We start from the raw sequence: 26,645 nt of genomic DNA, 5'->3' as shown, positions 1-26,645 counted from the left end.
TAACTATAACTAACTATAACTATAACACTGTAACTACAATTGCAACTTTATCTGTAGTAATAATTGTGACTTTGTATCTCGCAATGTCATTTATATCTTACAATTTCAGCATTGTTTCACATGCACTGTAACTGTATATTTCATAATTGTGACTTTATATCTCGCAATTATGACTGTTTCGCATTGTAACTTTATATTTCACAATTATTTGTAGTAACTGTAACTTTATATCCCGTAATGTCACTTTATATGTCACAATTTTGGCATTGTGTTTTGCAATCTAATTGTATATTTCAGAATTGCAACTTTATATCTCGCAATTACGACTTGTGGTTTACAACTGCAACTTCATATTTCACAATTGTTACTTTATTTGTATTAATTTCGATTTTATGTCTCGCAGTGTCATTTTATATCTCACATTTGCGACTTTGTGTTTTGCAATGTACTGTAACTATATTTGTCACAATTCTGACTTTATTTGTTTACTTTTATTTTATTTTACATTTCCCAATTGCAACTTTATATCTCACGATTACGACTTTGTGTTTCACATTGTAAATTCATTTGTACAAATAATTGTGACTTTATATCTTACAATTTCCCTTTACATTTTACAATTGCGTCTTTGTGTTTTGCAATGTACTCTAACTGTATATTTCTCAATTGCGACTTTATTTGTAGTAATTGCAACTAAGTCTCACATTGTAATTTTATATCTCACATTTGCGACTTTGTGTTTTACAGTGTAACTGTATATTTTCCAATTGCAACTTTATATCTCACAATTACAATTTTGTGTTTCACATTGTACGGTAACTTTTTTTCTATTAGCGGCATTTAGAGTGGAAAGCAGAGTAAGAATTTCATTGTACAGGGAAATGTGCATATGACAACAAAGGCTTTGAATCTTGAATCTTTATTTCACAATTCCATCTTTATTTGTAGTAATAAATGAGACTTTATGTCTCGCAGTGTCCCTTTATTTTTTACAATTGCGGTATTGTGTTTTGCAATGTAACAGTATATTTCACAGTAGCGACTTTATTTGTAGTAATTGCGACTTTATATCTTGTAATGTCAATTTATATTTCACAATTGCAGCATTGTGTTTTGAGATGTAACTGTATATCTCATAAATTGCGACTTTCACATTCTAACTTTATATTTCACAATTGCAACTTTATTTGTAGTAATTGCGACTTTGTGTTTTGCAACGTAACGTTATTTCTTACAGTTACCTAAGTTTTATTTTGAGGTAGAAATGGGATTCATATTTCAGAATTGCAACTTTATATCTCGCAATTACGACTTGTGGTTTACAACTGCAACTTCATATTTCACAATTGTTACTTTATTTGTATTAATTTCGATTTTATGTCTCGCAGTGTCATTTTATATCTCACATTTGCGACTTTGTGTTTTGCAATGTACTGTAACTATATTTGTCACAATTCTGACTTTATTTGTTTACTTTTATTTTATTTTACATTTCCCAATTGCAACTTTATATCTCACGATTACGACTTTGTGTTTCACATTGTAAATTCATTTGTACAAATAATTGTGACTTTATATCTTACAATTTCCCTTTACATTTTACAATTGCGTCTTTGTGTTTTGCAATGTACTCTAACTGTATATTTCTCAATTGCGACTTTATTTGTAGTAATTGCAACTAAGTCTCACATTGTAATTTTATATCTCACATTTGCGACTTTGTGTTTTACAGTGTAACTGTATATTTTCCAATTGCAACTTTATATCTCACAATTACAATTTTGTGTTTCACATTGTACGGTAACTTTTTTTCTATTAGCGGCATTTAGAGTGGAAAGCAGAGTAAGAATTTCATTGTACAGGTAAATGTGCATATGACAACAAAGGCTTTGAATCTTGAATCTTTATTTCACAATTCCATCTTTATTTGTAGTAATAAATGAGACTTTATGTCTCGCAGTGTCCCTTTATTTTTTACAATTGCGGTATTGTGTTTTGCAATGTAACAGTATATTTCACAGTTGCGACTTTATTTGTAGTAATTGCGACTTTATATCTTGTAATGTCAATTTATATTTCACAATTGCAGCATTGTGTTTTGAGATGTAACTGTATATCTCATAAATTGCGACCTTCACATTCTAACTTTATATTTCACAATTGCAACTTTATTTGTAGTAATTGCGACTTTGTGTTTTGCAACGTAACGTTATTTCTTACAGTTACCTAAGTTTTATTTTGAGGTAGAAATGGGATTCTTTAGGATACAGTTACATTTTCATTTCAATGAAGAGGTACATTTTTTAAAATTATATTTAAAAGGCAAAATTTCTACATATACTTTACATTTTTAGTGTACAGCATCAGATTGATAACTACAGATGTTTCTAAAGAATACATCTTTTTTCAAAAGGCATCTAGTGTTCAGATCAGAAGGACCAACATAAAAGATAAAAAACTAACACGTAAAGAGATTTAAAAATCACATCCAAATGGGTTTTTATAGATCTGTCCATTCAATATGCAGCATGTTTTGGGGACTCTAGTGTGGCGTGCTGTAGGCTGAGAATTTCTATGTGGATTTTCCTGATTCCTTTGATGTTATATTCCACTGATCTCTCAGAACAGCTTCAGACTGGTGATGGTGGGAATACTCTGATTACCCAGACACGCTCAGAGCATCCCAAGTGGGATTAAACTGGAAAAAAACGACATATGTACTACTACACTCATTTTGTGAACATCTTAGTTGTGAGTGTGCAAACGAATCATTTTCAAATGAGATTTACTATCTCAGCAACAGGAATACCAACAACAGGAATAAATGCACAGCAAATAGAGACTTTTAAGCTCTCCTTCTTCTGAGAAAAAGACCAAGACCTCAGTGATCTCACATCAAATTATCAGATCTGTACTATCCACATTCATTGTATGTTTCCATACTATGGAAGCTCATTTCTGCCACAGAATAAAAAGAAAATAAATAAATAAAATAAAAGAGGTAATTGTGACTTTTTAATCTCATAATTCAGACTTTTTTTCTCCCAGTTCTGTGAAAAGATAGTCAGAATTATGAGATAAAAACTCGCAATTTTTCTTTGAATTTTTACTTTTACTTTACATCTTACAATTCTTTTTTTTTCCCACCATGGAATTACGTGGTATTGTATATTTCCCAATTGTCACTTTATATGTCACACATATGACCTGTAACTGTATATTCAATTTGATTAGATAAACTTTATTAATCCCCGGAGGGAAATTAAATTGTCATAGCAGCTCAGTACATTCAAAATACACTTAAGTACAAAACAAACAAACAAAAATTGTGACTTTGTCGGTAGTAATAGCAACTTTATAACTCATAATGTCATTTTATATCTCACAATTGCAACATTGAGTTTTGCAATGTCACGGCATATTTCACAATTGCAATTTTAAATTTAGTAAATGTAACTTTATATCTCGTAATGTTACTTATAGCTCACAGTGTCACTTTATAGCTCACAATTGCGACATGGCATTTTGCTATGTATCTATACTGCAATTTTTTAATTTTTTAATTTTTAAAAAGTCAATAATTTTGACTTTTTCTAACAGTTCTGAGAAAAAAAGTTAGAACTACGAGATATAAACTCAGTATTGTGATAAACTCGCAATTCTGACTTTCTCTGAATTCTGACTTTAAATAGTAAATTTTTTTGTCGCCATTAATTTAAAAATAAAAAAAGGCCATTGCATCTTTTTATTTTAAAATTCTGAATTTTTAGCTTGCAATTCTGAGTATATATCTCGCAATTCTGACTTTTTAAAAAAATATATTATTATTATTCTTTTTATCCAATGGAGGAAACAAGATTTTATACTATACTCTTACTCTGTCTCAACAATTGTTATTATAGTTGTCTTATTTATTTAAGGAGGTTTCAGTGAAACACAGTTTATAGTTACAGTAAATAAAAGTAAAATATTCCATTAAGCCCTCTAAGCTATAAAGAGTGACCTCTGAGCAATACAGTTTTCCTTCTGTGTGTTTCTCTTTAGCTGACGTGTGAAAAGGGATGAAATGAGGAAATGTGTGTGTTTGTGTGTGTGTGTGTGTGTGTGTGTGTGGATGCACACATGTATGTCAATACCTGTGACAGTAGTGGAGCAGGTGTGGTTATGAATGAGGGCCAGTTCTTCAAACATCATCCCCGGCTCAATGATGTGCAGCCTCTGGCTAGCCCTGGATGCCTCCAGTTTTCCCTCTGTTAACACACACACACACACAAACACACACACACGCGTCATCTACAGCTCTCAAGGTTGGCAGGAGTGACAGGTGTTGAGCGGCAGCATGACTGTCACATAGACAGATGATCTGACCCATCACAGATTAGGCACGGAGATGCTCAGAGCCCAAACAATCCGGCACATCAGGACAAATACTGGCCTCCTTTAACAAATCACGGCTGGAATTAGCACAGCTCACGGACAAGTATTGATGAACACTTTAATGGATGGTAATAGATCAAACTCCTGCTCCTCTCTATCCTTTTATTTCACTTGCAACCTGGGTGTTTAGCACTGACATTTTAAAACTAATTTCACCCCACATAACCAGCAGGAATATCTTTCCAGAAGCAGGTCAGTCTCACACTTCTCCTGCTACCTGCCTGGTCCTGCAAACACTATGGGAGGTGCATACTAATTAATGTGCTTCAGTCAGAGACAGGGACAGACTGAACGAGTGTCTAAAGTACACTTGTAATGTTAGTCAAGGTTTCTGGCACCAACAACATTTTTATGACTATTTTGCACCTTCTCTTTAAAGGATTAAACAGAATGTGTGTGTGTGTATGTTTTGTTTTATTTGTTTTTGTTTTTTGGCTACTGTATCTTTAAGAGTTCTGTGTGAAGTGACCTGCTTGTTCTTGATTTCAGCTGGACTAAAGCACTGGCACAATTTTTGTAAAGTCAGACTAACATATATGGATAATGAGAATGTAACTTTGCTTCCTTCAGCATGTATAAAAACAAACTAAAATGTACATGTATATATAGATACTTAAGGAAGCTGGTTTCGTTCACAGGATAAAAAAATAGAAAAGGTCATTGTGATTTTTTTTAATCTCACAATTCAAACTGTCTCGCAATTCTTAAAGTCATAAAGACAGAATTAACTTGCAATTCTGAGAAGGAAAGATGGAATTGTGAGATGAAAAGTCACAACTACTTTTTTATTTCGTGGATAAAGAAAAAAAAGAAAAACATAATTGGGAGATATATATTTCAAAAGAAAAAAAGTCAGAATTGCAAAGAAAAAGAAAGAAGTGTCCTTTGCTCACCGAGGCTGCATTTATTTGATCAAAAACATTAATATTTTGAAATGTTATTACAATTTTGTAATAACATTATATTTTTAATTATATTTTTAATTGTTATAAAAATATATAATCTTATTCCTATAATAGCAAAGCAGAATTTTGCTGCTGATTTGCTGATCAAGAAACATTTCTTATTTTTATTGATGTTGAAAACGTATTCGGTTACTTACGTAACCTCGGTTCCCTGAGATACGAGAATGAGTACTGCGTCTTGCTAAAAGACGCTATGGGAAAAAGCCTTTTTTCTCCTGAACTAAAGCTTTTTTCAATCATGCAGTGTAACTGCACGGCCATTGGTTCGTGCAGTGTATTAAAAACGAACCAATGGCTCAGCAGCAGGGCCATCTTGCTATATAAGCGGGCGCTTCGACCACAGGATCCTCAGGTTACTTCGACTGAAGCGACGACTGAGTCGTGCAGCTACATAGCATGGCTAGCAATGCAGTACTCGCTCCCGTATCTCAGGGAACCAAGGTTATTTTAGTAACCGAGTACGTTCCCTATCGATATTTCACTCGTACTTCGTCTTGCTAAAAAGACGTTATGGGAACCCAGTACAATCACGCTGTGCTATGGTAAAGGAATGACTGCATAATATAACCTCCTTAAGCATCTAATGCCCATAGGAAAGTATAACAATATTCTCCAAGGCTAAAATGGGCTAAACTCACAGAGGTCATGCCTGGCCTGGGTAATCGTTCCAGAGGACTCGTACAAATTCGGCACTCCATGGGCCGAGAGCATACAAGTAAACCGACCTGAAGAGCTTGAGCATGTTACAGTCAAGGACTCTCTGTCAGAACTGTTTTGCATAATGAAAGTGTGTGCCCACTTCAGAAAGGACCCTGGCCTGCAAGGCCGGAACGTCCAGGTTATAAAACATAGCAAATGTGGACGGCGAGGCACAGCCGGCCGCCGCACAGATCTCTGTAATGGACACACCACTAGACCATGCCCAAGACGACGCGATGCCTCTGGTGGAATGGGCTCGTATTCTGATGGGGCATTGCAGGCCCGAGGAAGAGTATGCTATTTTAATGGCGTCTACTATCTACCTAGAAAGCCTCTGCTTCATTACAGGATGCCCTTTGGTGCGGTTACCGAAGCTAACAAAGAGTTGTTCCAAGCACCTAAACGGGGCGGAACACTCAATGTAAATCCTCAGAGCTCTGACAGGGCAGAGCAAGGATAACTCCCGGTCCTCTTCAGAGGGAGGAAGCGCAGAGAGCGCGATGACCTGCGCTCTGAATGGAGTGGAGAGCACCTTGGGTGTATAATCATGTCTTGGTTTCAGGACGACCTTGGAGTTGTTGGGCCCGAATTCCAGGCAGGCAGGTATAACGGAAAGTGCCTGCAGGTCTCCTATTCGCTTTACCGATGCTAGTGCTAGAAGCAGAGCAGTCTTTAGCGACAGTGACCGAAGGTTAGTAGACTGTAGTGGCTCAAAAGGGGGGCCCTTCAGGGCCCTCAGCACAGTGGGCAGATCCCATGTAGGGACAGTGAGGGGGCGAGGCTGATTCAGCCTCCTGGCCCCCCTCAAGAAGCGGACAACCAAGATGTTCCTGCCCACCGATTGGCCCGCTATAGAGGCATGAGAGGCCGCTATAGCTGCTACGTAAACTTTGAGTGTGGATGGGGAGTGTCCATTATCCAGCAGCTCTTGCAAGAAGGACAAAACCACTGATAAGTCAGAGGTAGACGGGTCTTCACCACAGTTTAGGCACCAAGCGGAGAAAACAGACCACTTAAGGGCATAGAGGCGTCTTGTAGACGGGGCTCTAGCCTCTAATATAGTTTTTAACATGCGCTCTAGGAGGCTTGTAGGCTCCCGTCGAGCGACCAAAGGTGCAGAGCGCACCGCTTGGACCGAAGGGGCCATATTGTCCTGTTCACTTGAGAGAGGAGATCTCGTCTCAGAGGAATGGGCCAGGGGGCTGCGACAAGCAGCCGAGTTAGCTCTGACAACCAAAGTTAGTTCTTCCAGAGGGGGGCCACCAAGAGAACCTTGTGCCCCTGTTTCCTGATTTGCCTGATAACCTGCAGGATCAGGGCGATCGGGGGGAATGCGTAAAGGAGGAGGTTGGGCCAGTCGTGGGCCAACGCATCCCTGACCTTCGAATAATAAATTGGGCAGTGAGAGTTGTATTCTGAGAGGTCTACCTCGGCCTCGCCAAAGATCTCCCAAATTCTCTGAACCATCCACTCTTCTGAGGGGACATTGCTCCCTGATAACATGTCAGCTCCTCGGTTCAATTTGCCCGGTATATGCACTGCCCTCAGCGAGCGCAGGTTGAGTTGAGCCCATTCCAGAAGGCTCTCTACCAGAGTGAAGAGGCGCTTCGAGGAGAGGCCTCCTTGGCGATTTATGTAGGACACCACAGACATGTTGTCTGAGTGGATTAGCACATGGTGTCCCCTTAGGTCTGGCAGGAAGAACTGACAGGCCCAACACACTGCTAGCTTTCCAAGCAGTTGATGTGAAGCACTTCTTCCGCTTTCGACCAATGGATGAAGGTCGGTTTGCCCTCGCACAGTGCCCCCCAACCCATGTTGGAGGCATCTGTCATGACAACCTTTCTCCTGCAAATCATTCCCATGGCCACGCCCTGTTCCATCAAGCGAGAGTTCTTCCAAGGGGCCAGGGCTGTTACACAGGCCTGGTCCACCCTGATACGCAGGCGTACGTGACGCCACGCATGGGATGGAACCCGCAGTTTCAGCCTGCGCTGAAGGGGCCGCATAAGAAGCAGGCCCAGCTGTAGTGCTGGTGACGCTGTGGCCATGAGGCCCAGCATCCTCTGAAACATTTTGAGAGGGCAAGTGGTACCGATCTCAAAGGAGGTTGCTAGTTTCTGCATGGCCAGAGCATGTTCTGGCGCAACTACCGCTCTCATCTGAGCTGAGTTGAAAACTGTTCCCAGGAACGATATTCGCTGGCTGAGGGACAGCGTGCTTTTGGCGAAATTGACCCTGAGTTCCAGGCACTATAAGTGGCTGAGGAGGAGGGTCTTGTGTGATATTAATTCTGCCTCCGACTAGGCCAAAACGAGCCAGTCATCGAGGTAGTTGAGAATACGGATTCCCATCTGCCTTAGACGGGAAAGAGCCGCATCCACGCACTTCGTAAAAGTGCAAGGAGCCAGAGACAGTCCGAGGGGAAGGACCGTGCACTGATACGCCACTTTCTCGAAGGCAAATCTCAAGAATCTGGATCTAGATGTGAAAGTATGTGTCTTTCAGGTCCAGAGAAAAGAACCAGTCCTCTGTGCGAATCTGCTTCAGCGTAGTCATCCTGAACAACCTTTTCATGAGACAGTAAGAAAGTTATTTCCCTTAACCAGGAAATTAACGTTCTTAGAATTGACAAGACAGTTGACCCTGAGTGGTCAGCTAAATATCTACAGCGGATCTAAAATATGAATAGTTAATTATAACTAGTTATGGTTAATTATTCATATTTCCCCATGAGCTGATTCGCTACAGCGCGATTCAGGTGTCTGAGATTGAGGATGGGCCGGAGACCGCCATCCTTTTTGGGGACGAGGATGTAACGAATGTAGAAGGCTGACTCGCTCTGAGCTGGAGGAACCATTTCTACAGCTCCCGTTGCCAGCAGATTCTTCACCTCTGAGCGCAGAATGTGAGCGTCCTTGCTTTGCACCGAGGTGGAGACCACGCCGCTGAAGTGCGGGGGTCTTCGAGCGAATTGGAGTGAATAACCTCGTTTTATTATCCCCATAACCCATTCTGACACTCTGGGGATGGCCTGCCAGGCTTCGGCCAACCTGGCAAGGGGTTGGATCAGTTTGAGTGACTGGCTGCACGGGGGCAAATTTGCTCTCTTTTTGAAAATGTTTGTGTTTTATTTTTCCCGCTATAACAGCAGGTGGTTGCTTGGGCACTTGAACAGGCCCAGAATTTGCAACAGACACATTTCCCTCTGCACCCAGGGTTGAACGGGGTGATAGGAGGCTTAAGAGAGGCTGCTTGGGGGGTGGTCCAGCCGTATCGAGACTTGGCCCCCTCCTCTTCCTGTCCTGCAGATCAGGAAGACGCCTGAGTCTTAGCAGGCTGAGCGGTGGGGTCGGCAGGTGCAGGCTTCATGGGTTGCAGAGTTGGAGCGCTTTGGCAGGAAGTGTCACATGACCTGGGACGATTTCTGTGCCTCTGTAAAGCTCTCAGCGAACCCTCAACCGCCGGTCCGAAGAGGCCGGTGGGGGAGATCGGGGCGTCAAGGAAGGGGACCTTGTCCGCATCCTTGATCTCCGTCAAAGTAAGCTACAAGTGGCACTCGAGCACCACAAGGCTGGCCATGGACTACCCGATTGCCGAGGAAAAGGCGACGGATCAGTCGAGCAGAGAGGTGGCTGGGTCCTACTGCGAGGCATGTCAACGGCGAGCAGGCTTCTGGGATCAGCAGAGAGCATAGTCGCCGTAGCGAGACTTGGCCCCCTTCTCTTCCTGTCCTGCAGATCAGGAAGATGCCTGAGGCACCGCGTCCAATGCTATCTTGGGTCGGGGTCCCTGGCGCTTAGGAAAGGGGTAGCGTCTGGCTGAGCGGGAACATCCTTGTGTCAGCTGAGTCTTAGCAGCCTGAGCGGTGGCGTCGGCAGGTGCAGGCTTCATGGGCTGCTGAGTCTGCGTAGGCTTAGGGCAACTAGGAGCAGCTGCAGAGCTGGAACGCTTTGGCAGGAAGTGTCACATGACCTGGGACGACTTCTGTGCCTCTGTAAAGCTCTCAGCAAACCTTCAACCGCTGGTACGAAGAGGCCGGTGGGGGAGATCGGGGCGAGCACCACAAGGCTGGCCATGGACAACCTGATTGACGAGGAAAAGGCGACGGATCAGCCGAGCAGAGAGGTGGCTGGGTCCTACTGCGAGGCATGTCAACGGCGAGCAGGCTTCTGGGATCAGCAGAGAACGTAGTCGTCGTCGCTGAAGGAGAAGAAATCTGAGGATCCTGTGGCGAAGCGCCTGCTTATATAGCCAGATGGCCCTGCCCATTCTGGCGGGCTTCGTCGCCATAGGCTCATGCAGCCACGCTGCCGAGCCATTGGTTCGTTTTTAATACACTGCACGAACCAATGCCCATGCAGTTACACGGCGTGATTGAAAAAAGGCTTCAGTTCAGGAGAAAAAAGGCTTTTTCCCATAGCGTCTTTTAGCAAGACGCCGTACGAGTGAAGTATAGATAGGGAACTGTTGTGCTGCTTCATATTTTGTGGAAACCATGAGATACATTTTTTCAGGATTCTTTGATGAAAGTTCAAAACAACAGCATTTATTTGAAATAGATTAAAAAAAATATTTGTCAGTTTTGATCATTGCTGGATAAAAGTATTAATTTCTTTCAATAAATAAATCAATACATAAAAATCTTACTGACCCCAAGCTTTTGAACTCCCTTGAAAAATAAATAAATAAATAAAACATACTAATATATAAATAAATAAGAGTGTCTGGATCTGGAGTTTATTTAAATTTTACTCTGATTTTGTATTTTATCACAAATTGTTTTGTCACATATAACAGCTTTTGCAGAGAAACTATTATTAATCGACAGGGAAGCACAAAGTATACTTGAGCTAAAACCAAACCCACAAACCTGTAAATGCTGTTATTCATTTCAAATGCAAAGAGGATGTTTACATAAAATTCTTAAAAGCACAGTAGTAAAATTATTATATTATATTATATTATAGGACAAAGGGGATATAACTACACTAATAGTCAAATGCGGCCATGATGATTGTGATTTATATGTAAACTGAATGTAAAGAGCTGAAGGGTAACTAGAAGCCGAAAGCAAAAGACAAACAGTACCAAAACATAAGCACATCTCACTGCAAACCAGAGAGAGTATTAAAGAGCCACAAAAATCAATTATTCATAATACGCCTGGAGGCATAACTGGACCTCGTCTAATAATGAGTGACTTTTGAGCACTGGGTTATAAAATACCCATGTAAGCGCTGGGATCTGTGAATGTTCAGACATGCTCACAGATCAACATGCAGTATGAGAAGTATTATGAGGCGAGAGTATCTCTTTCATTCTCACACTCTTCCTCACCTTCAACTATATATGCCTGGGTCCCATTATCCCCTTCCTGGACAACACTCACACCCTGTTTGAGTGTCATGGGATAGGCAGAATCCACCAAACACCGCATCTGATCCCTGTCTAGATATTTCATACACTCATTTTCTGCCAGAGCCGATTCTATCAGCCGCTGTGACCTGAAATAAATAAAGACAGATAAAGACTTACACTGGGGAAATGTAGCAGTATAGGCAATAAGGGAATGAGTTGAGATTTTAGGCAAGTTCTTACTCTTGACTCTTGCTGTGGCTGACTGGTGGGTTTTGTAAGACTAGTTTCGGCTCCAAGGTAACTGGTTCTGTTAGCAGAGCTTTTCTCCTCACTCTCAGGGAAGAAACACGTTGTTGAACTAAATGCAAATGAAATGAGTGTAAAGATGAATAATACAATGTTTTTATAAGATTAAAAAAGCCTGGGTTGTTACCTCTGAACTCTGCGTAGATTGCTGATGCATAATGCATATAAAATTAAAGTCAGATTTGCTTTGTCATAGATTATTATGATTGCACTAATGTGTTTCTGAACATTTGGAATTGTATTTAATTTAAAACTCAATTAACATAAATTTCAAATAAGATTTGATTGCCATTACATCGATATGTTTCAAAAAAGTCGACGATAGTGTGGAGGGGCCAACAGAAACAACAAAGTTGAGATGACAGAGTTAACAAAGTTCGACTATAGGCAAATGCAAAGTGATGCAGCAACCACCAATGCAAAAAATGGCAACTGAGGCCCTGTTTACACTTGGAAATAAGATTTAGTTGGTGTTTCTGTCAATCTGAACACAAGTGGACGACAGTAAATACAGGTGTAAAATGTTTTGAGCTTGTCCACTTTTGACTCTTTCGGAGATAGTTGAAAATGCATTCAACCGGATTGCTTTCATTCTCAAATGCATTCAAACAACCACAAAAGGTTGCCTACTGACCTGATACGTAATCACTGTGTGATGTGTTGTGAGAAACCACACCAAAACAAGCTATTCATACTTTTCTACCTTGTATCAAAACACACACTAATTTGTTCGTAATCTGTGTAACATGGGTTCATTTAGTGAATATTACTCATAAAATGCACCATCCATCTTGGAAGAGTCATTTACACTGACAGTCATTGTCAGTGATCACTTATTTTCAGAAAGAGCTGACAATATCCAATGACAAGCAACAGAGACTTGGTGTTGCAACAAAGTTGTACAGATATGACTACTATACAGACGAGCAGCAAATTGACAGTTTTTGGGATAGTTGCCTCAAAAATGAAAATTCACCCTCATATTGTTTTTAAAACAGTATGCATTTCTTTACTTGGTGGAACATAAAATAACATATTTTGAAGAATGTTGGGAACCAAAAATAAAAAAATTGGAGCCCATGAACTATAACTGTATGGAAAAACACATTTTTCAAAATATCATTACACAGAAGAAAGTTATGCACTTTTGAATGTCGTAAGAGAGAAGTGAGACTCACACAAGAATGAATCACAAGAGTGGCAGGTAAGTTATGAGGTCAAAATGGAAATAGAAATATATATCCAAGGATGAATCGTTCACAGTGACATGCATTGAGAAAATAAATAAGATCAAATTTGATTTCATGCTGACGCAATTGTGCGCTTCACCTGGAGTCGGAAATACTGTAATTAGGTTTCATTTTCTTTTAACTTGTCCTTGTTACACTATGATTATGCAATTAAGCATGCACATTTATGTACATATAGGGTTAGTGGCATGCATAAAAAAATTATACTAAATTTTTTTTTAAGGTAAGTGGTTGCAATCAATTTATTTTAGCTACATTTAAATAAATTTAGTTGAAAGTTAATCAACTAAATTTGTTTATTTAAATGTAGCATAAGTAAATGAGCATAGAGTAAATGCACATTTAAAATCACATTATTAACGGGGGAAAACGTATATTTTACTACTCAAAAATTGTATTTCTGGCAAATAAAATAAAGCGCTTTCCGTACCAGCTGCTGAGGCGCCAGGAGCCGAGAGCCGCAGACGGTCGAGCTCCCCCTGCAGGCGGCGGATCAGATCGTCTTTAGCGTCCAGCTCCAGCTCCAGCTCGTCGATAAGAGCATCTCTCTGCCGTAACTCCTCAATCTTCAGCTGAAGTGCGAACTGAAGATCTCTGAGAGTCCCCATCAGCCCTGCATAAGGGGACACAGAGAGGGACTGATGGACCATTACACAATTGTAAAGTGTGCGCCCGCGTTTAACGAAGTGAGATAACCAAACAGATTCAATGGAAAGATATTAAAGGCAGACAAAACTGAAGTTGCTCTGCACTTATTTAGAGAGTCTCCAAAGCTCATCGACTGTAATATTAACAGTGCAACCAGCGCTGCATTATAATCCAAATAGATTAAGCCACAACAAAACCAATTTCGTTAATTTGTTTAAACATCGCATTGCAAATAAGGGACATCTGAGAAGACATTTACCTGGATAATATGGGCAAGGAACATGTGGAATACAAACAGACCGAAAGCGATTTCCCCTCTAGAATGATGGAGCTGGTCAGCTTTAGGAATACTGAAGAAAACCAGAGTGTGAATGTTTGAATCATGTCTCCACCGCACGCGCACTGATCTGAGAGAGAGAGAGAGAGAGAGAGGGATGTGGGCGGGGCTAGATTACATTTACAGAGAATTAAACACAACTAGGACCATATTGTTCTATGAGTTGCAATGCAACAAAATAAACCGTTTTCATTGCATTCAAGCTCCGTTGCACTAAAGATGATTTATCAATGACTATGCCGACGACATGTCATATACAGTGGTGTGAAAAAGTGTTGGCCCCCTTCATGATTTCTTATTTTTTTGCATGTTTGTCACACTTTAATGTTTCAGTCTTGGAACTCTGCCATGCAGACCATTTTTGCCCAGTCTCTTTCTCCAGAGACTGGGAAACTAACAAGGGCTCTGTAAAGTAGCTATCACTGCTGGCGATAAGCGCATACAATACTCGGCAGTTTGATAGGAGTCAGATTGAGTGATATATAGTGAATGTGTGATTGGATACAGCTGTGTGCAATCAGTGCTGTGTGCAATCAGTACAATGGATGATGGGATATGTAGTCCGGGATGATATGCAACAGTTTGTGTAGTGTGAGAGTCAATGTAATGGAAAGGGTGACCTCTGATGGCAAGCAGATGGAAGTTCATGGACCGGATTCGTGACACATACATAAAGACATACACACATATATATATATATATATATATATGAATGGGGACAGGATGTTGAGAGGTAAAACATTGTTTATAGCTTTTGTACTATTATTGTGAATTTATTGTAATCATTGTCAAAACAACAAATAGAGTATCCAAAAAAATAATAAAAAAAATTAAAATAAAATGGAACGCAGGGAAAGTCAGGCATTTTATGTTGGGCAGGTCATCTCATGGAGGCAGCCATGTAAAGAAATGGAAACTTGCATGATGCTTCACCCACCTGATTTCAGCACTACACTACACAAACTACAACAATACAATCTGCATAAAGTGGAGTTATTGCTAGAGCAGTTTACTGCATGAGATGAAACGTGAAGTGTGATGTTAAAAGTCGCTTCTTAATACTACAAGTCACCATCAACCATCAGAGTGCCATATTCACCCAGCAACAGAAAAAGAAAATGCATGATTTGTTAAAAATATGTTTGAGGGCAGGGTTTAGCTCATCTGTTGTCCCGTATGTTGCCCTCTTCCGTCTTGCAGCGTTTTGTGTTCAGGCTACAGGAGGCCAGACGTGAACTCGACGGACGAACAGAGTACCAGAGATCAGGGACATCACGGTGAAAACCATGCTCAAACTCGCTGTAGTCGCTCTTGTGCTTCTCAGCGCCAGCTGTTTTGCCAAACAATGTAAGTATAAAGCATCTGTTTTCTGACGCGTTCTTATCTACTCTTCTTATTATGTTTATTAATTTTATTTGTATTAATATCTTATATGTCCATTCTTTATACGCGGTCTTTATCAAATACGTTTGAATCCCTAAGTAGTTAAAATTTTTTTTATGTTTTTCAACCTTAATAGTGTATGACGCACTTTCATCTGCTTTGGAGAACACAAAGATAAAACCCTTTAAATAGTTAAAAGCATACCTAGTTGCCAAAACGCTGAAAAAGAAAGAAAGGAAGTATTTTTGTAACTTTAAAAAGCTTGTGAAAATCTGTCCAGAGAATTAAACATGTCTAAGACACGTTTGTTTGTCTGAAATCCCCTGAACATTTTACTTTCACTTTCACTTTCACTTATATGCATAGCTACCGGTGATAGAAAAACTCGTTTTACTGGATATTAATGGTTGGTGGTTATAAAGTTACATTGATATGACACATGATATCATGATATTTAATCAGGTTTTTGTTTCTTTAAAAAAAGATGCTTGTGTTAAAATGAGTTATAATAACTGCACAAATAAACAGCTATTCCTAAATAGATAAACATACTGCACATGGGTCAAAGTCGAGACGTCCCATTTTGGTGCCTGCATCAAATTAAATTGATAAAAGTGATTTAATATACAAGCATAATGAATGCAAGTAAAGTGTCTACTTTAATGTTTCTAATAACTTATGAATGCAAATAAAATGTCACAATATGGGTGAAATAACATTCCATCGTCATTCAGTGTAACAGATATATTTATGTAAAAACGAAAATGTGTACTATAAAAAATGCTGGGTTGTTTCAACCCAACTTTGGGTCAAACATGGACTAACCCGACCGTTGGGTTACATTTTTACATTCAATTTTTAACCCAAAAGTTGGGTTAGTCCATATTTGACCCAAAATTGGCTATGAAACAACCCAGCATTTTTTAGAGTGTACTTATTCTGACCTGTACTTATTAAAAAATATATATATAAAAACGCGATTATACTAAATTGTATTATATTTTAAATGAATAATAACTTATTGTTGACAAAAAGTAGTTTGAAGACTGGCAAAGACTTCAAATGACAATGAATTCGTTTTTGTGGGTTGCACTGTGATCCTTTAATAGCGTCTTTTAATGTCATCTAAGGATTCTTATACTTAATATGCCTGGCAGGATTTTCATTATATGAACTATTGTACTATTAGTGGGTGTCTTCTGTAAATTATGGTAAAACTGTATGATAGTCATGAATTACATTAATAAGTTAATTACATTAAACAGGAGTCAGGACATATTCTAAAATCTCTTTTTGTCTCTGATCCGCATGCTTGGATGAATGAATGAATAAATAAGATAGCCTAAATAAAACATAAGGACAGACAATAAACATTTCCAGACATAATACATGCAATACAGTATATAAGAATGAACAGTTTTCAGATGCCAAAATATCAATGTTTCCTTTTGTATTGTTTCTAGCTGACCCCAAAGTGCAGGTGTACAGCCGCAACCCTGGAGATTATGGGAAGAAAAACGTGCTGATCTGCTACGTCAGTGGCTTTCACCCCCCTGACATCACCATTGAGCTCCTGAAGAACGGGCAGGAGATCCCGCACAGCCACCAGACCGACCTGGCCTTCGAGCAGGGCTGGCAGTTCCACCTGACCAAGCATGCTGATTTCACCCCCCAGGCTGGAGAGGAGTACAGCTGCAGAGTCCGACACATGAGCAACACAAAGACCTACACATGGGGTGAGAACAGATCTGAGGTCTTTATCTTATGAGCCCCATTGTTGGTGATTTTCAGTGTCGATGAATTCCAGAAAGTGGTAGATAAAGGTCAGATGTTGGTTCATTTAGGAGCTGTTTGAGTATTTCTCACTTTCATAGACATCTGTGTATTGGATTGTGGAGTCTCTCTCATGTTAATTATAGTTTTGGGAGTCATTAAGTAGTCACATAACACATTATCATACAAAAGTGAACAAAATGTCCTTAAAACCAAATATTTGAAAGGAATAATATTACTATGAACCACACCGATCCAACAATATAAATTTAATTTAATATGGCCACTTTTTATTTTATATATTTTAATAAGCACAGGTCAGAATAACTGTTGTTTCATTTTTACATAAATATATCTGTTTTGCTGAATGATGATGGATAATTTTACTCATATTTTGGCCTTTTATTTTTCACAAAAGTTATTAGAAACATTAAAGTAGACACTTATTTAAATGCTTTATATGTATATAAAATCAATTTTGTAAATGTAATTTGATGAGAACCCCAAACTGGGACTTATATGATGATACAAATTAAATTGGCTACTTTTTAAAATGAAATTAACAAGGATCTATAAATGAAACTAATGTTTGTTTTCTCTCTTGTAGAACCTGACATGTGAACGTCCAACAGTAAGTTCTGATAATATTGTTTTTTTAAAGGCTTTAACGTGTATTAATAGTAATTGTAATTTACCAAACTTTATGTAATCTAGCACAGTGGTTCCCAACCCTGGTCCTGGAGGCACCCCAACACTGCACATTTTGTATGTCTCCTTAATCAAACACACCTGATTCAGGTCATCAGCTCATTAGTAGAGACTCCAAGACAGGACTGTCCAAACTCGGTCCTGGAGGGCCGGTGTCCTGCAGAGTTTAGCTCCAACTTGCCTCAACACACCTGCTGGTAAGTTTCTAGTATGCCTATAAGAGCTTGATTAGCTGGTTCAGGTGTGTTTAATTAGGGTTGGAGCTAAACTCTGCAGGACACCGGCCCTCCAGGACCCAGTTTGGACAGCCCTGCTCCAAGACCTGAAACTGGTGCGTCAGAGAAAGGAGACATGCAAAATGTGTAGTGTTGGGGTGCCTCCAGGACCAGGGTTGGGAACCACTGCTTTAGCATACCTTTCAAATTATGTTGGTTCATGTATTCAGTTGTTTTTAGCATAATCTTTTATTAGTCACTGTGTGTTAAATGTATTTCGTTCTTCACAGATTCCTGGAAATAGCAGTTCATTCTCTTCAGCTTCTCTCCGAAACGCCAATCCTGCTTTGATTTCATTTTATAAATCAGGGGTGTCCAGGCCTGCAGAGCTGCTCCCACACACCTGCCTGGAAGTCTATAGTAACTCTGAAGACCTTTATTAGCGGGTTCAGGTGTGTTTAATTGGAGCTAAACTCTGCAGGATAGTTACAGCAGTAGATCCACCCCTGCTATCATATCTCAGCTTCTCTGTTTAGGACAGGGGTGTCTGATCCTGCTCTAGGAGCTCCAGCACTAATCAAACACTCCTGAACCAGGATCGGACACCCCTGCTTTAGGATATGCTGCCTGTATTGCAGACTGCAATATGTTTACTTTTACACAATGAAGACAAATGTCTAACTTTATGTATACTTGCATTGTTTTGGGTGTGTATCTTGACATAATTAGTAGGGCGACTGATGAAGAACAGTCACTATGCCTGCAGTGTACACTAGTCAACATTTGAATTGGATCAAAACCTTTCATCAAAGTTGTCCTAAAACCAAAAAACAAAATGCGTTCTTGTCTTAGGATGAACTTTTTTTGATCCACTTCAAATGTTGACTACTGTATATCAGCAATTTTCTAAAACCTTGGGTCTTTATAACATTAGCACTTAAACATCTTAATGTCTTTTGTTTTGAAATGTATTTAGAATTAATTTGAAGATTCAGGAGAGATGACTTCTTTTTTTTTTTTTTTGACAATTGAATTGGTATAATTCTTGCATACACATGTTTTTAGTGTTTTGGAAAGATTTATTGTCTCCGTAAATAAATCAAGAGTTTCTTTCTTTGTAAAAATCAGTGACAAAAGATTACAAATTTGAAATGCAAGCCAAATTCTGTTCATGATGTATGAACATTGCTGACTGTAGAATTCATAATGCCTTGTAATTCAGTTCAATAAAATATTTTCCCTTCTTAATTACGCGTCTTTATTCAACACAACTTTAAAAATGAATTGTGAACCTCATATTTGGGGTCTTGATCGGGGTCTCAAATTCAATTCTAATCCAGAATCTTGAGTGTTATGGTCTCAGACATACTGCTGTCTGTTTCAAGTGTGGCCTATTTGGTATTGGTTTCTTTTTCATGACCCCATTTTGGAGGTCTCCTGTCGTCTTCTGTGTCCCACCTCAGACAAGAGTCTTTCTATGTCTTCTCATTTTCTGTATTTTGCGAGAGTTTACCATATTACATTTGAGTGACAATGCAAAATGTTAGTATTCTTTATGAAAACATGTATATTGTGTATATAAAATAATGATGTGATTTGATTCAAGCACAGTCTGCTCACTGGTCAGCGTGAGGCGCAACACTCCCCGCGCATGCGCAGATCAGTGTAGTCCAAGTCATGTCCGTGGGGAACGGCTGGTAGCTCACGCTAGTGTTCAGCGAGACCATTATCTGTTCTTTATTTTGTATTTAATTGTGTAAATGTGACGATGATTCTTACAGTAAAGCCGCTTCAAGGGAAAGAGTGTAATGTCCAGGTAAGCCTGAGTGTCGTTGAGGTGTTTTGAGGCGCTAATGTGGCTGTTAGCTGCTTTAGCTTAGCTTAGCTTAGCGCTGTGCTGCGGCTTTCTTGTATGTTATGTTTATTTTGTCCTGGCCAATAATTTATAGATAATGATACGACCTGCGGTTTCTGCTGTAGCTCATTAGAAATGATTTACACTCTCCAGACAGTTATTTTGTCCACGATATAATAGCTGTGTCACCAAACCAGTGGAGCTGCTTAACTTGCCTAACGTTAGATGGCAAGTTACTGCCATTGAGTCATTTGAATGTTACAGATAGTTACAGATAGTTACAGATAGTTAAGGGATCTAGTAACTTAGATCAGGCAAACGTGAGACAACTGGTAATGGATTAGATGCTCTGTATGAGAACCTTTTTTTTATCGTGGTTCTGTATTTTATTAATTCATATATCTATATGCACGACACAAATCTAAAACCATAGAAAAAAAATTGGTACTTGAAATAAAATAAACATTAACTGCAATTAAAAAAAACAAACAAACACTACTGGTCAAAAGTTTGGAATAATCATGATTTTTTTTTTTAATCAAGTATAGAATATTATTACATATTAATGTAATGTAATATAATAATAGTACAAAGATGTATAATAATACAGTACTTAATTACAATATATATCATTGTAATACGGTATTATAATAATATTGCAATTTTAAAAATCCGTTTTAATTTTAATATTGTTTTATGTATAGTTAGACTGACACACAGAAAGCACTGTGTATATCATTTCATTATTTTAATACACAGATAACGTGACATGTGGCCAAGTATGGTGACCCATACTCGGAGTTAGTGCTCTGCATTTACCCATCCAAAGTGCACACACTTCCCAACCATCCGGGGGTGTGTGTGTGTGTGTTCACTGCTGTGTGTGTGTGCACTTATCCTAAGCCAACCATCCTAATGTGCACACACATATCCCATCCTAAGTGCACACACACACAGCAGTGAACACACACCCGGGGAGCAGTTGGGGGTTCGGTGCCTTGCTCAAGGGCACCTCGGTCGTGGTATTGAAGGTGGAAGAGAGCGCTGTACATTCACTCCCCCCACCTACAATCCCTGCCGGTACGAGACTCGAACCCACAACCTTTGGGTTACGAGTCCGACTCTCTAACCATTAGGCCACGACTTCCCCTAGCTAGATAGATATTTATGCAGTGCTTTTGTCAGCAGTTGTGTTCTTTTCATGCACAGGTGACAGAAAATGAAAAGGTATCAACAGTGAAAGAGTTGGTATCAGAGCGTTTAAACATCCCTCCCAGTCAGCAGAGACTGCTGTATAAAGGAAAAGCACTTGCAGGTAAAAGCATTTTTTAGAGCATTATCATTTAGAGTAGCACTATTTTTATCTCCTCCTGCAGTGTTTCTCTGAGACTTTGACTGGCAGCGTTCCAGTCATCGCATGAGGTGTGTTGTGTTCGTCGTTGTGAGGCTTGATTTGCTGTTTTCAGATGAACACCGGTTGAGTGATTACTGCATCGGCCCGGAGGCCAAGCTGAATCTGGTGGTGCGTCCGGCGGGCGAGAGGAGCGGTGCGGTGGGAAACAGCAGCGGTAGTCCTGATAAAGCAGGCAGTGGTGTGTGGCAGTTATTGTCAACTGTCCTGGCCAAACATTTCAGCCCAGCCGATGCAGCCAAAGTGCAGGAGCAGCTTATTAAGGTACTCAGAGACATGAGACAGTATTGTGGCTGTTTGAAATTATTTTTGTTCATGAAATAGAGCAAAAACAGGCAATATGGTGTCTAAAATATTGACTTCTCGTTTATTGAACTGTTGTATAAAATCAATATCACAAGAAAAAAACCAGCAATCTTCATGTGATATTGATTAACTATATGAAATGGTATAAATACACATTTTCTGTCCCCATATCTTGAATGTGTGATCATTCTAAACGCATTTTAATAGACTGAATCATGCAGTGAAAGAACGCACTGTAAATGCGCACTCGCACTACTTCATCAAGTAATGTATGCGTGCACTGTGTGTTTTGTTTGGTTTTGGCGATAATCTCAAATCACACATCGTTAAAACAACAATTACACTGTTATCGCAGACGATTTATATCGCACACCTAGTCCCGGACAAGCATTATTCGAGCCCTGTGGTTCCCCCACGGTTTACTTTGGCCCTACATGTATTACAGATTGCGAACTTTGTCGTCTTCACTCACATGCCGGCGACATGCTTACATGCAGATGTGAGCGTATCTGAGACATCAAAACAGACCGGCTCGGAAAACCGGAAAATCGGCTAATTCCGGTTCCTGGCCGGTCGATCGGCACATCTCTACATTTAACGAAAAGGTTTTTTAATAGCTTTTGTGAACAATAACAACACTGCTTACGACTTCATCAGTCTTGTAGAAGGCAGAATCAAGTGACAATATAACATTTGTTAGATGCGTTAGAAATGAACACTGTAAAAGTATTATAAAATCATTGGTCATGATTAGAATAGTGGAACATCTTTGTATGTCATAAGTAATAGGTAATAGGAACCAAGGTTAACGTCATCTTTTCTTGTTGTCAGGATTATGAGCGCTCGCTCAGACAGCTGAGTCTGGATGACATTGAGCGTCTGGCCAGCCGTCTGCTGCATCCAGAGACAGAAGGCATGGATACCTCATACATGGACTAAAACACACTAGACTGATGGAAACAGTGGACGAGCCACGGTCAGGGAGTGAGATGTTTCATGTGGACTTGAAGGGGCTTCTCTGATCTACAAGAGGAAACCAGTGGTGCTTTTAGTGCAACTTTGTAAATATTGTGTGCAAATTATTGAGAGACAATAAAAAGTGTTCTTGATAAGCTTGATCTTTTTTTTTTTTTTTTTTAAATGTGGATTTAACAGCCGGGCTTGGTTGTAAATGCATCTTTATTTTATTTTTTTTTGGTTTTGGTGCCATTCTTACATTTGGCCAAAATAAAAATTATGCCTACATTTTTTTTTCCTTTTTGGCATATAAAAGTGAGGAGCTTTTGGGTTGATTATGGATATATATATATTAATGAATACAAGCATAGCATATAAATGTCCAAAGGCAAATCAAAACACTGAGTTAAGCATGACCTAACACCATTAGTGTGCTTCTAACCTGATTAATTAATACATGACCTCTTCATGAAACACACCGACATACTCAACAGCTATAAAAACGTACATGTTTTGTAAACCATTATAACTGGTGTGAGTGAAATATGTTACAGAGACAACTAAGTGGCTTAAAACATTTTCAGAAGTACTTACAGTCCAACTAAGACTAAAATGATTTCAGCTTTAATGTTGAACCTAGAAAATCTAAGTACCCTTATGTTCAAGGTAATGCACTGTTACCACATCCATATTCCATTTTTTTTTCAATTCATGACGTGTTACATAGTAGGGCTGGGAGATGAGTGAAGAAATCACGTATTATTGTTAGTTTTATCTTTTGACAACAGTCATTTGCCCTGATGTATTTATTTAGAGGAACTATCATTTCAAACAAACAGCAATTTTTTCCTGAAGTAAAAAATACAGTAAAAATCAATTTTTAAAAAAATCTAGGCATATTTTCCACACCTTTTTCCTGCATGAACACAGGTAAAAATCATATTTAATCATTTTTATGCGCACACTAATAAAAAAAACAATAATTACCTACTTTTTAAATTTTAAAACATTTGAAATGATGTGAAACGGGGACTTCCATAGTCATTTTTGAGTGATAAATCTAATTAATTTAACTGATCTGAAGAACTCCAAACTCATTTTTTTTTTCATTTAACAAATGGTTGATTTTAAATGGCAGATAAAACATTTTATTCATATTATTATATTTCCCAGCCCTATTACATATGTAATGTCTTTTTTTTTAATGAATATTCATTCAGCATAGGAGTGAAACATTGATATCAATAACCAATAGTAAGAATTAAAAAGGCACAACGAACTAGCAGACCAAAGAATCATTTCTGAGAAAAGAAAATCAAATTGCTCAGACAGCAGAAATTCTCGGGACAGCTGTAGTGATAGCAGGACTCGTAATAAATGCAATGTCAGAGGATACGCAACACATTGGTCTTCCTGTTCCTCGATAGTTTATCATACCACACGTTTACTTGGAGTTCAGCAAGAAAATGGATGTTCAGCTTTCACACGTGGCATTTGATACCCTGGAGGTTTCCAAGGAAGAAAAGGGGAGGATGGATGCTAGAATAACAGGCCTGGATCTTTTCCATCTCGCTTTCTCCCTTTCCCATGTTGGCTCTTTCTCTTCCAGTCCCCAGTTTGGTCTTTCCTTCAGCAGCTGCAGCCATCACTGCTAGACACAGGTCTGTCGTCTCTTAGATTAATCTGGTCAGGGAAGTCATACGTCTCCACCGACTCCTGAAAGTTCAATTCATTTAGTGTGAATTTAATGACAAAACCCAGCCAGTTAAATACATTCCTAAAAATGAAGGTTCTTTATTGGCATTGATGGTTCCTTCTTGGCTCTTTCTCTTCCAGTCCCCAGTTTGGTCTTTCCTTCAGCAGCTGCAGCCATCACTGCTAGACACAGGTCTGTCGTCTCTTAGATTAATCTGGTCAGGGAAGTCATACGTCTCCACCGACTCCTGAAAGTTCAATTCATTTCAGATTTAGTGTTTATTTAATGACAAAACCCAGCCAGTTAAATACATTCCTAAAAATGAAGGTTCTTTATTGGCATTGATGGTTCCTTCCATGAAGAAACTTTACCATTCATGCAACCTTTCCATTGAACAAAAGTTTTTTTTTTATAGTGGAAAAAGGTTCTTCAGATTACAAAGTTTTTCAGACGAAGAAAAAAATGGTTAACTTAAAGGTTCTAAACTGGCTCTTCAGTGGCATCACTTCAAAAAAAACTTTTTGGAACCTTTATTTATTTAAAAAAAAGTTTTGAATGTTTTCATTCCACAAAAGGTTCTTAACAGTGGACAAGTGTATCTAGATTTTCAAAATGTTCTTCAAACTGAGAAAAAAAACAAGTTATTTAAAAAAAATTGTTTAGAAAGGTTCTTTGGGGAACCAGAAATTGTTCTTCTATGGCATTGTTTACTCACCCTGAAGGTTCTTTATTGGCATTGATGGTTCCTTCTCATTCATGCAACCTTTCCATTGAACAAAAGTTTTTTTTTTATAGTGGAAAAAGGTTCTTCAGATTACAAAGTTTTTCAGACGAAGAAAAAAATGGTTAACTTAAAGGTTCTAAACTGGCTCTTCAGTGGCATCACTTCAAAAAAAACTTTTTGGAACCTTTATTTATTTAAAAAAAAGTTTTGAATGTTTTCATTCCACAAAAGGTTCTTAACAGTGGACAAGTGTATCTAGATTTTCAAAATGTTTTTCAAACTGAGAAAAAAAAACAAGTTATTTAAAAAAAATTGTTTAGAAAGGTTCTTTGGGGAACCAGAAATTGTTCTTCTATGGCACTGTTTACTCACCCATGCCATTCAAAAACTGACTTTCTTTTTTACATAAAACAAAAAAGAAGAAATTTTGCCGAATGTTCATGTTAAATTTGTCCATACAATGAAAGCAGTGGCTCAAATGATCCAAGAAAGGACAAGTCCCATAAAAATAATTCATATGACTTATTTTCATATTATTATCATAAAGTATCAATACTTCACTATGTTCAATTTTTTTGAAGTCATAAAATGGCTTTGCATGATAAAAATACCAATATTTAAGTCCAAGGATCGCGGAACGAACCAAAAGGAGGGGGGGCCCGCCCTCCACAGTAGTAATATTACCTATAAAATAATAAATATATTACCTACTAATGGTGTTAGTTAGTTGCCACATATAGTAGCCTATGCATTTTTAAGCTACGCTTCTCCCACGATTCTGAAAACAAAACAGACAACCAAACGAAATATGTAATTTAATTGAGTTTCTGACTAAATGTTTTATTAATGTTATAGTAAATGAGTCTATTAAAAATATTTATTAATTTAAACGAGTTCTAATAAAAATCATTTTAAATAAATGAAGACTTGTTTCGTTTTGAATGAATGATTTAGACATCAAATACATTTAACGCTCACGGTTCGCCAGTCGCCACCTACTGGAATAATGTAACATATACAATCATTACTTTCAAAGACCCATTTTGATCGCGGCTCCCGCAACATCAGAGTCTACATCCGGACTTTAAACTTTTAGCAATACTTTCGTTATTATTTAATGCTTGTGTGGGATTACAAATTTACGAATCTGTTTAAAATATGCTGATCCTATGTTCTGACATAGCATCACATGAAAAACTAAGGTGAAGTACATTGTATTTAGCATTTAAGGTAAATTACATCAGACAAATTATTATCTTAAGCAAAGTGTAGCAAGAGGTTCCTGTTCTCTTATTGTTAGTCAAATGAACCAGATTACTGAGACTATCACCTTTTGTTTGTAATGGCTCTTGGTGCCTCTGCCCCAGTCTTTGAGTAGTTATACTGATTGAATTAGCACCTATGCATTTGAATGACACTGTTATGCTGATGAGATCAAGGCTGGGGAAATGCCAGTGTCGGGCTGATTGCCTGTACTTCATTTGCATGCTATGGATTAGATTGTCTCCACCTCTACTGAATGTATCCCTCCCCCTTTAAATATGTATATAAACTACAATGTATCACTGCCTTGGTTAGACTTGGATGACTGCAGCGACGCACAGCGAGTCCTCA

General features: G+C 38.7%; 4 protein-coding genes across 4 annotated transcripts in view; 2 read left to right on the top strand and 2 right to left on the bottom strand.

The window, feature by feature from the left end:
• prkg1l (protein kinase cGMP-dependent 1, like) overlaps positions 1-13,977 on the bottom strand; it is a 33,571-nt gene extending 19,594 nt beyond the window's left edge. The window contains exons 1-5 of the mRNA XM_016235293.1: positions 13,926-13,977; positions 13,449-13,631; positions 11,703-11,820; positions 11,442-11,608; positions 4,137-4,250 (exon numbers count right to left, since the gene is read on the bottom strand). Coding sequence (XP_016090779.1) covers positions 4,137-4,250; positions 11,442-11,608; positions 11,703-11,820; positions 13,449-13,626 — 577 coding nt within the window. The 5' untranslated portion in view covers positions 13,627-13,631; positions 13,926-13,977. The remainder of the gene's footprint in view (positions 1-4,136; positions 4,251-11,441; positions 11,609-11,702; positions 11,821-13,448; positions 13,632-13,925) is intronic.
• Positions 13,978-15,176: 1,199 nt separating this feature from the next.
• Positions 15,177-19,066, top strand: LOC107553162 (beta-2-microglobulin-like). Its single transcript, XM_016235290.1, has 4 exons — positions 15,177-15,350; positions 16,850-17,122; positions 17,767-17,790; positions 18,373-19,066. Exons 1-3 carry the CDS (start codon positions 15,290-15,292, stop codon positions 17,778-17,780), a joined length of 348 nt encoding a protein of 115 aa, XP_016090776.1. The 5' UTR covers positions 15,177-15,289; the 3' UTR covers positions 17,781-17,790; positions 18,373-19,066.
• A 642-nt stretch (positions 19,067-19,708) lies between these two features.
• Positions 19,709-23,004, top strand: LOC107553161 (ubiquitin-like protein 4A). The gene is made up of 4 exons (XM_016235289.1): positions 19,709-19,898; positions 21,147-21,252; positions 21,404-21,612; positions 22,486-23,004. The coding sequence occupies exons 1-4, from the start codon at positions 19,851-19,853 to the stop codon at positions 22,591-22,593; spliced, it is 471 nt and encodes a 156-aa protein (XP_016090775.1). The 5' UTR covers positions 19,709-19,850; the 3' UTR covers positions 22,594-23,004.
• A 1,428-nt stretch (positions 23,005-24,432) lies between these two features.
• Positions 24,433-26,645, bottom strand: part of LOC107553159 (ras-related protein Rab-7a-like) — a 15,143-nt gene continuing 12,930 nt past the window's right edge. Inside the window, exon 5 of the mRNA XM_016235288.1 lies at positions 24,433-24,554. Coding sequence (XP_016090774.1) covers positions 24,468-24,554 — 87 coding nt within the window. The 3' untranslated portion in view covers positions 24,433-24,467. The remainder of the gene's footprint in view (positions 24,555-26,645) is intronic.

Source organism: Sinocyclocheilus grahami, unplaced genomic scaffold, assembly GCF_001515645.1.
Source record: "Sinocyclocheilus grahami isolate Dianchi unplaced genomic scaffold, SAMN03320097.WGS_v1.1 scaffold465.1, whole genome shotgun sequence".
Classification (NCBI taxonomy): Eukaryota; Metazoa; Chordata; class Actinopteri; order Cypriniformes; family Cyprinidae; genus Sinocyclocheilus; species Sinocyclocheilus grahami.
This window is presented reverse-complemented; position numbering and strand designations above follow the sequence as displayed.

Excerpts from the sequence above, each read along its gene's own strand:
- LOC107553162 (XM_016235290.1), top strand. The coding sequence starts at position 15,290 with ATGCTCAAACTCGCTGTAGTCGCTCTTGTGCTTCTCAGCGCCAGCTGT. Across the intron at positions 15,351-16,849 it reads CAGCTGTTTTGCCAAACAAT|CTGACCCCAAAGTGCAGGTG; the intron begins GTAAGTATAAAG and ends TATTGTTTCTAG.
- LOC107553161 (XM_016235289.1), top strand. The coding sequence starts at position 19,851 with ATGATTCTTACAGTAAAGCCGCTTCAAGGGAAAGAGTGTAATGTCCAG. Across the intron at positions 19,899-21,146 it reads GGAAAGAGTGTAATGTCCAG|GTGACAGAAAATGAAAAGGT; the intron begins GTAAGCCTGAGT and ends TTTCATGCACAG. Across the intron at positions 21,253-21,403 it reads TAAAGGAAAAGCACTTGCAG|ATGAACACCGGTTGAGTGAT; the intron begins GTAAAAGCATTT and ends TGCTGTTTTCAG.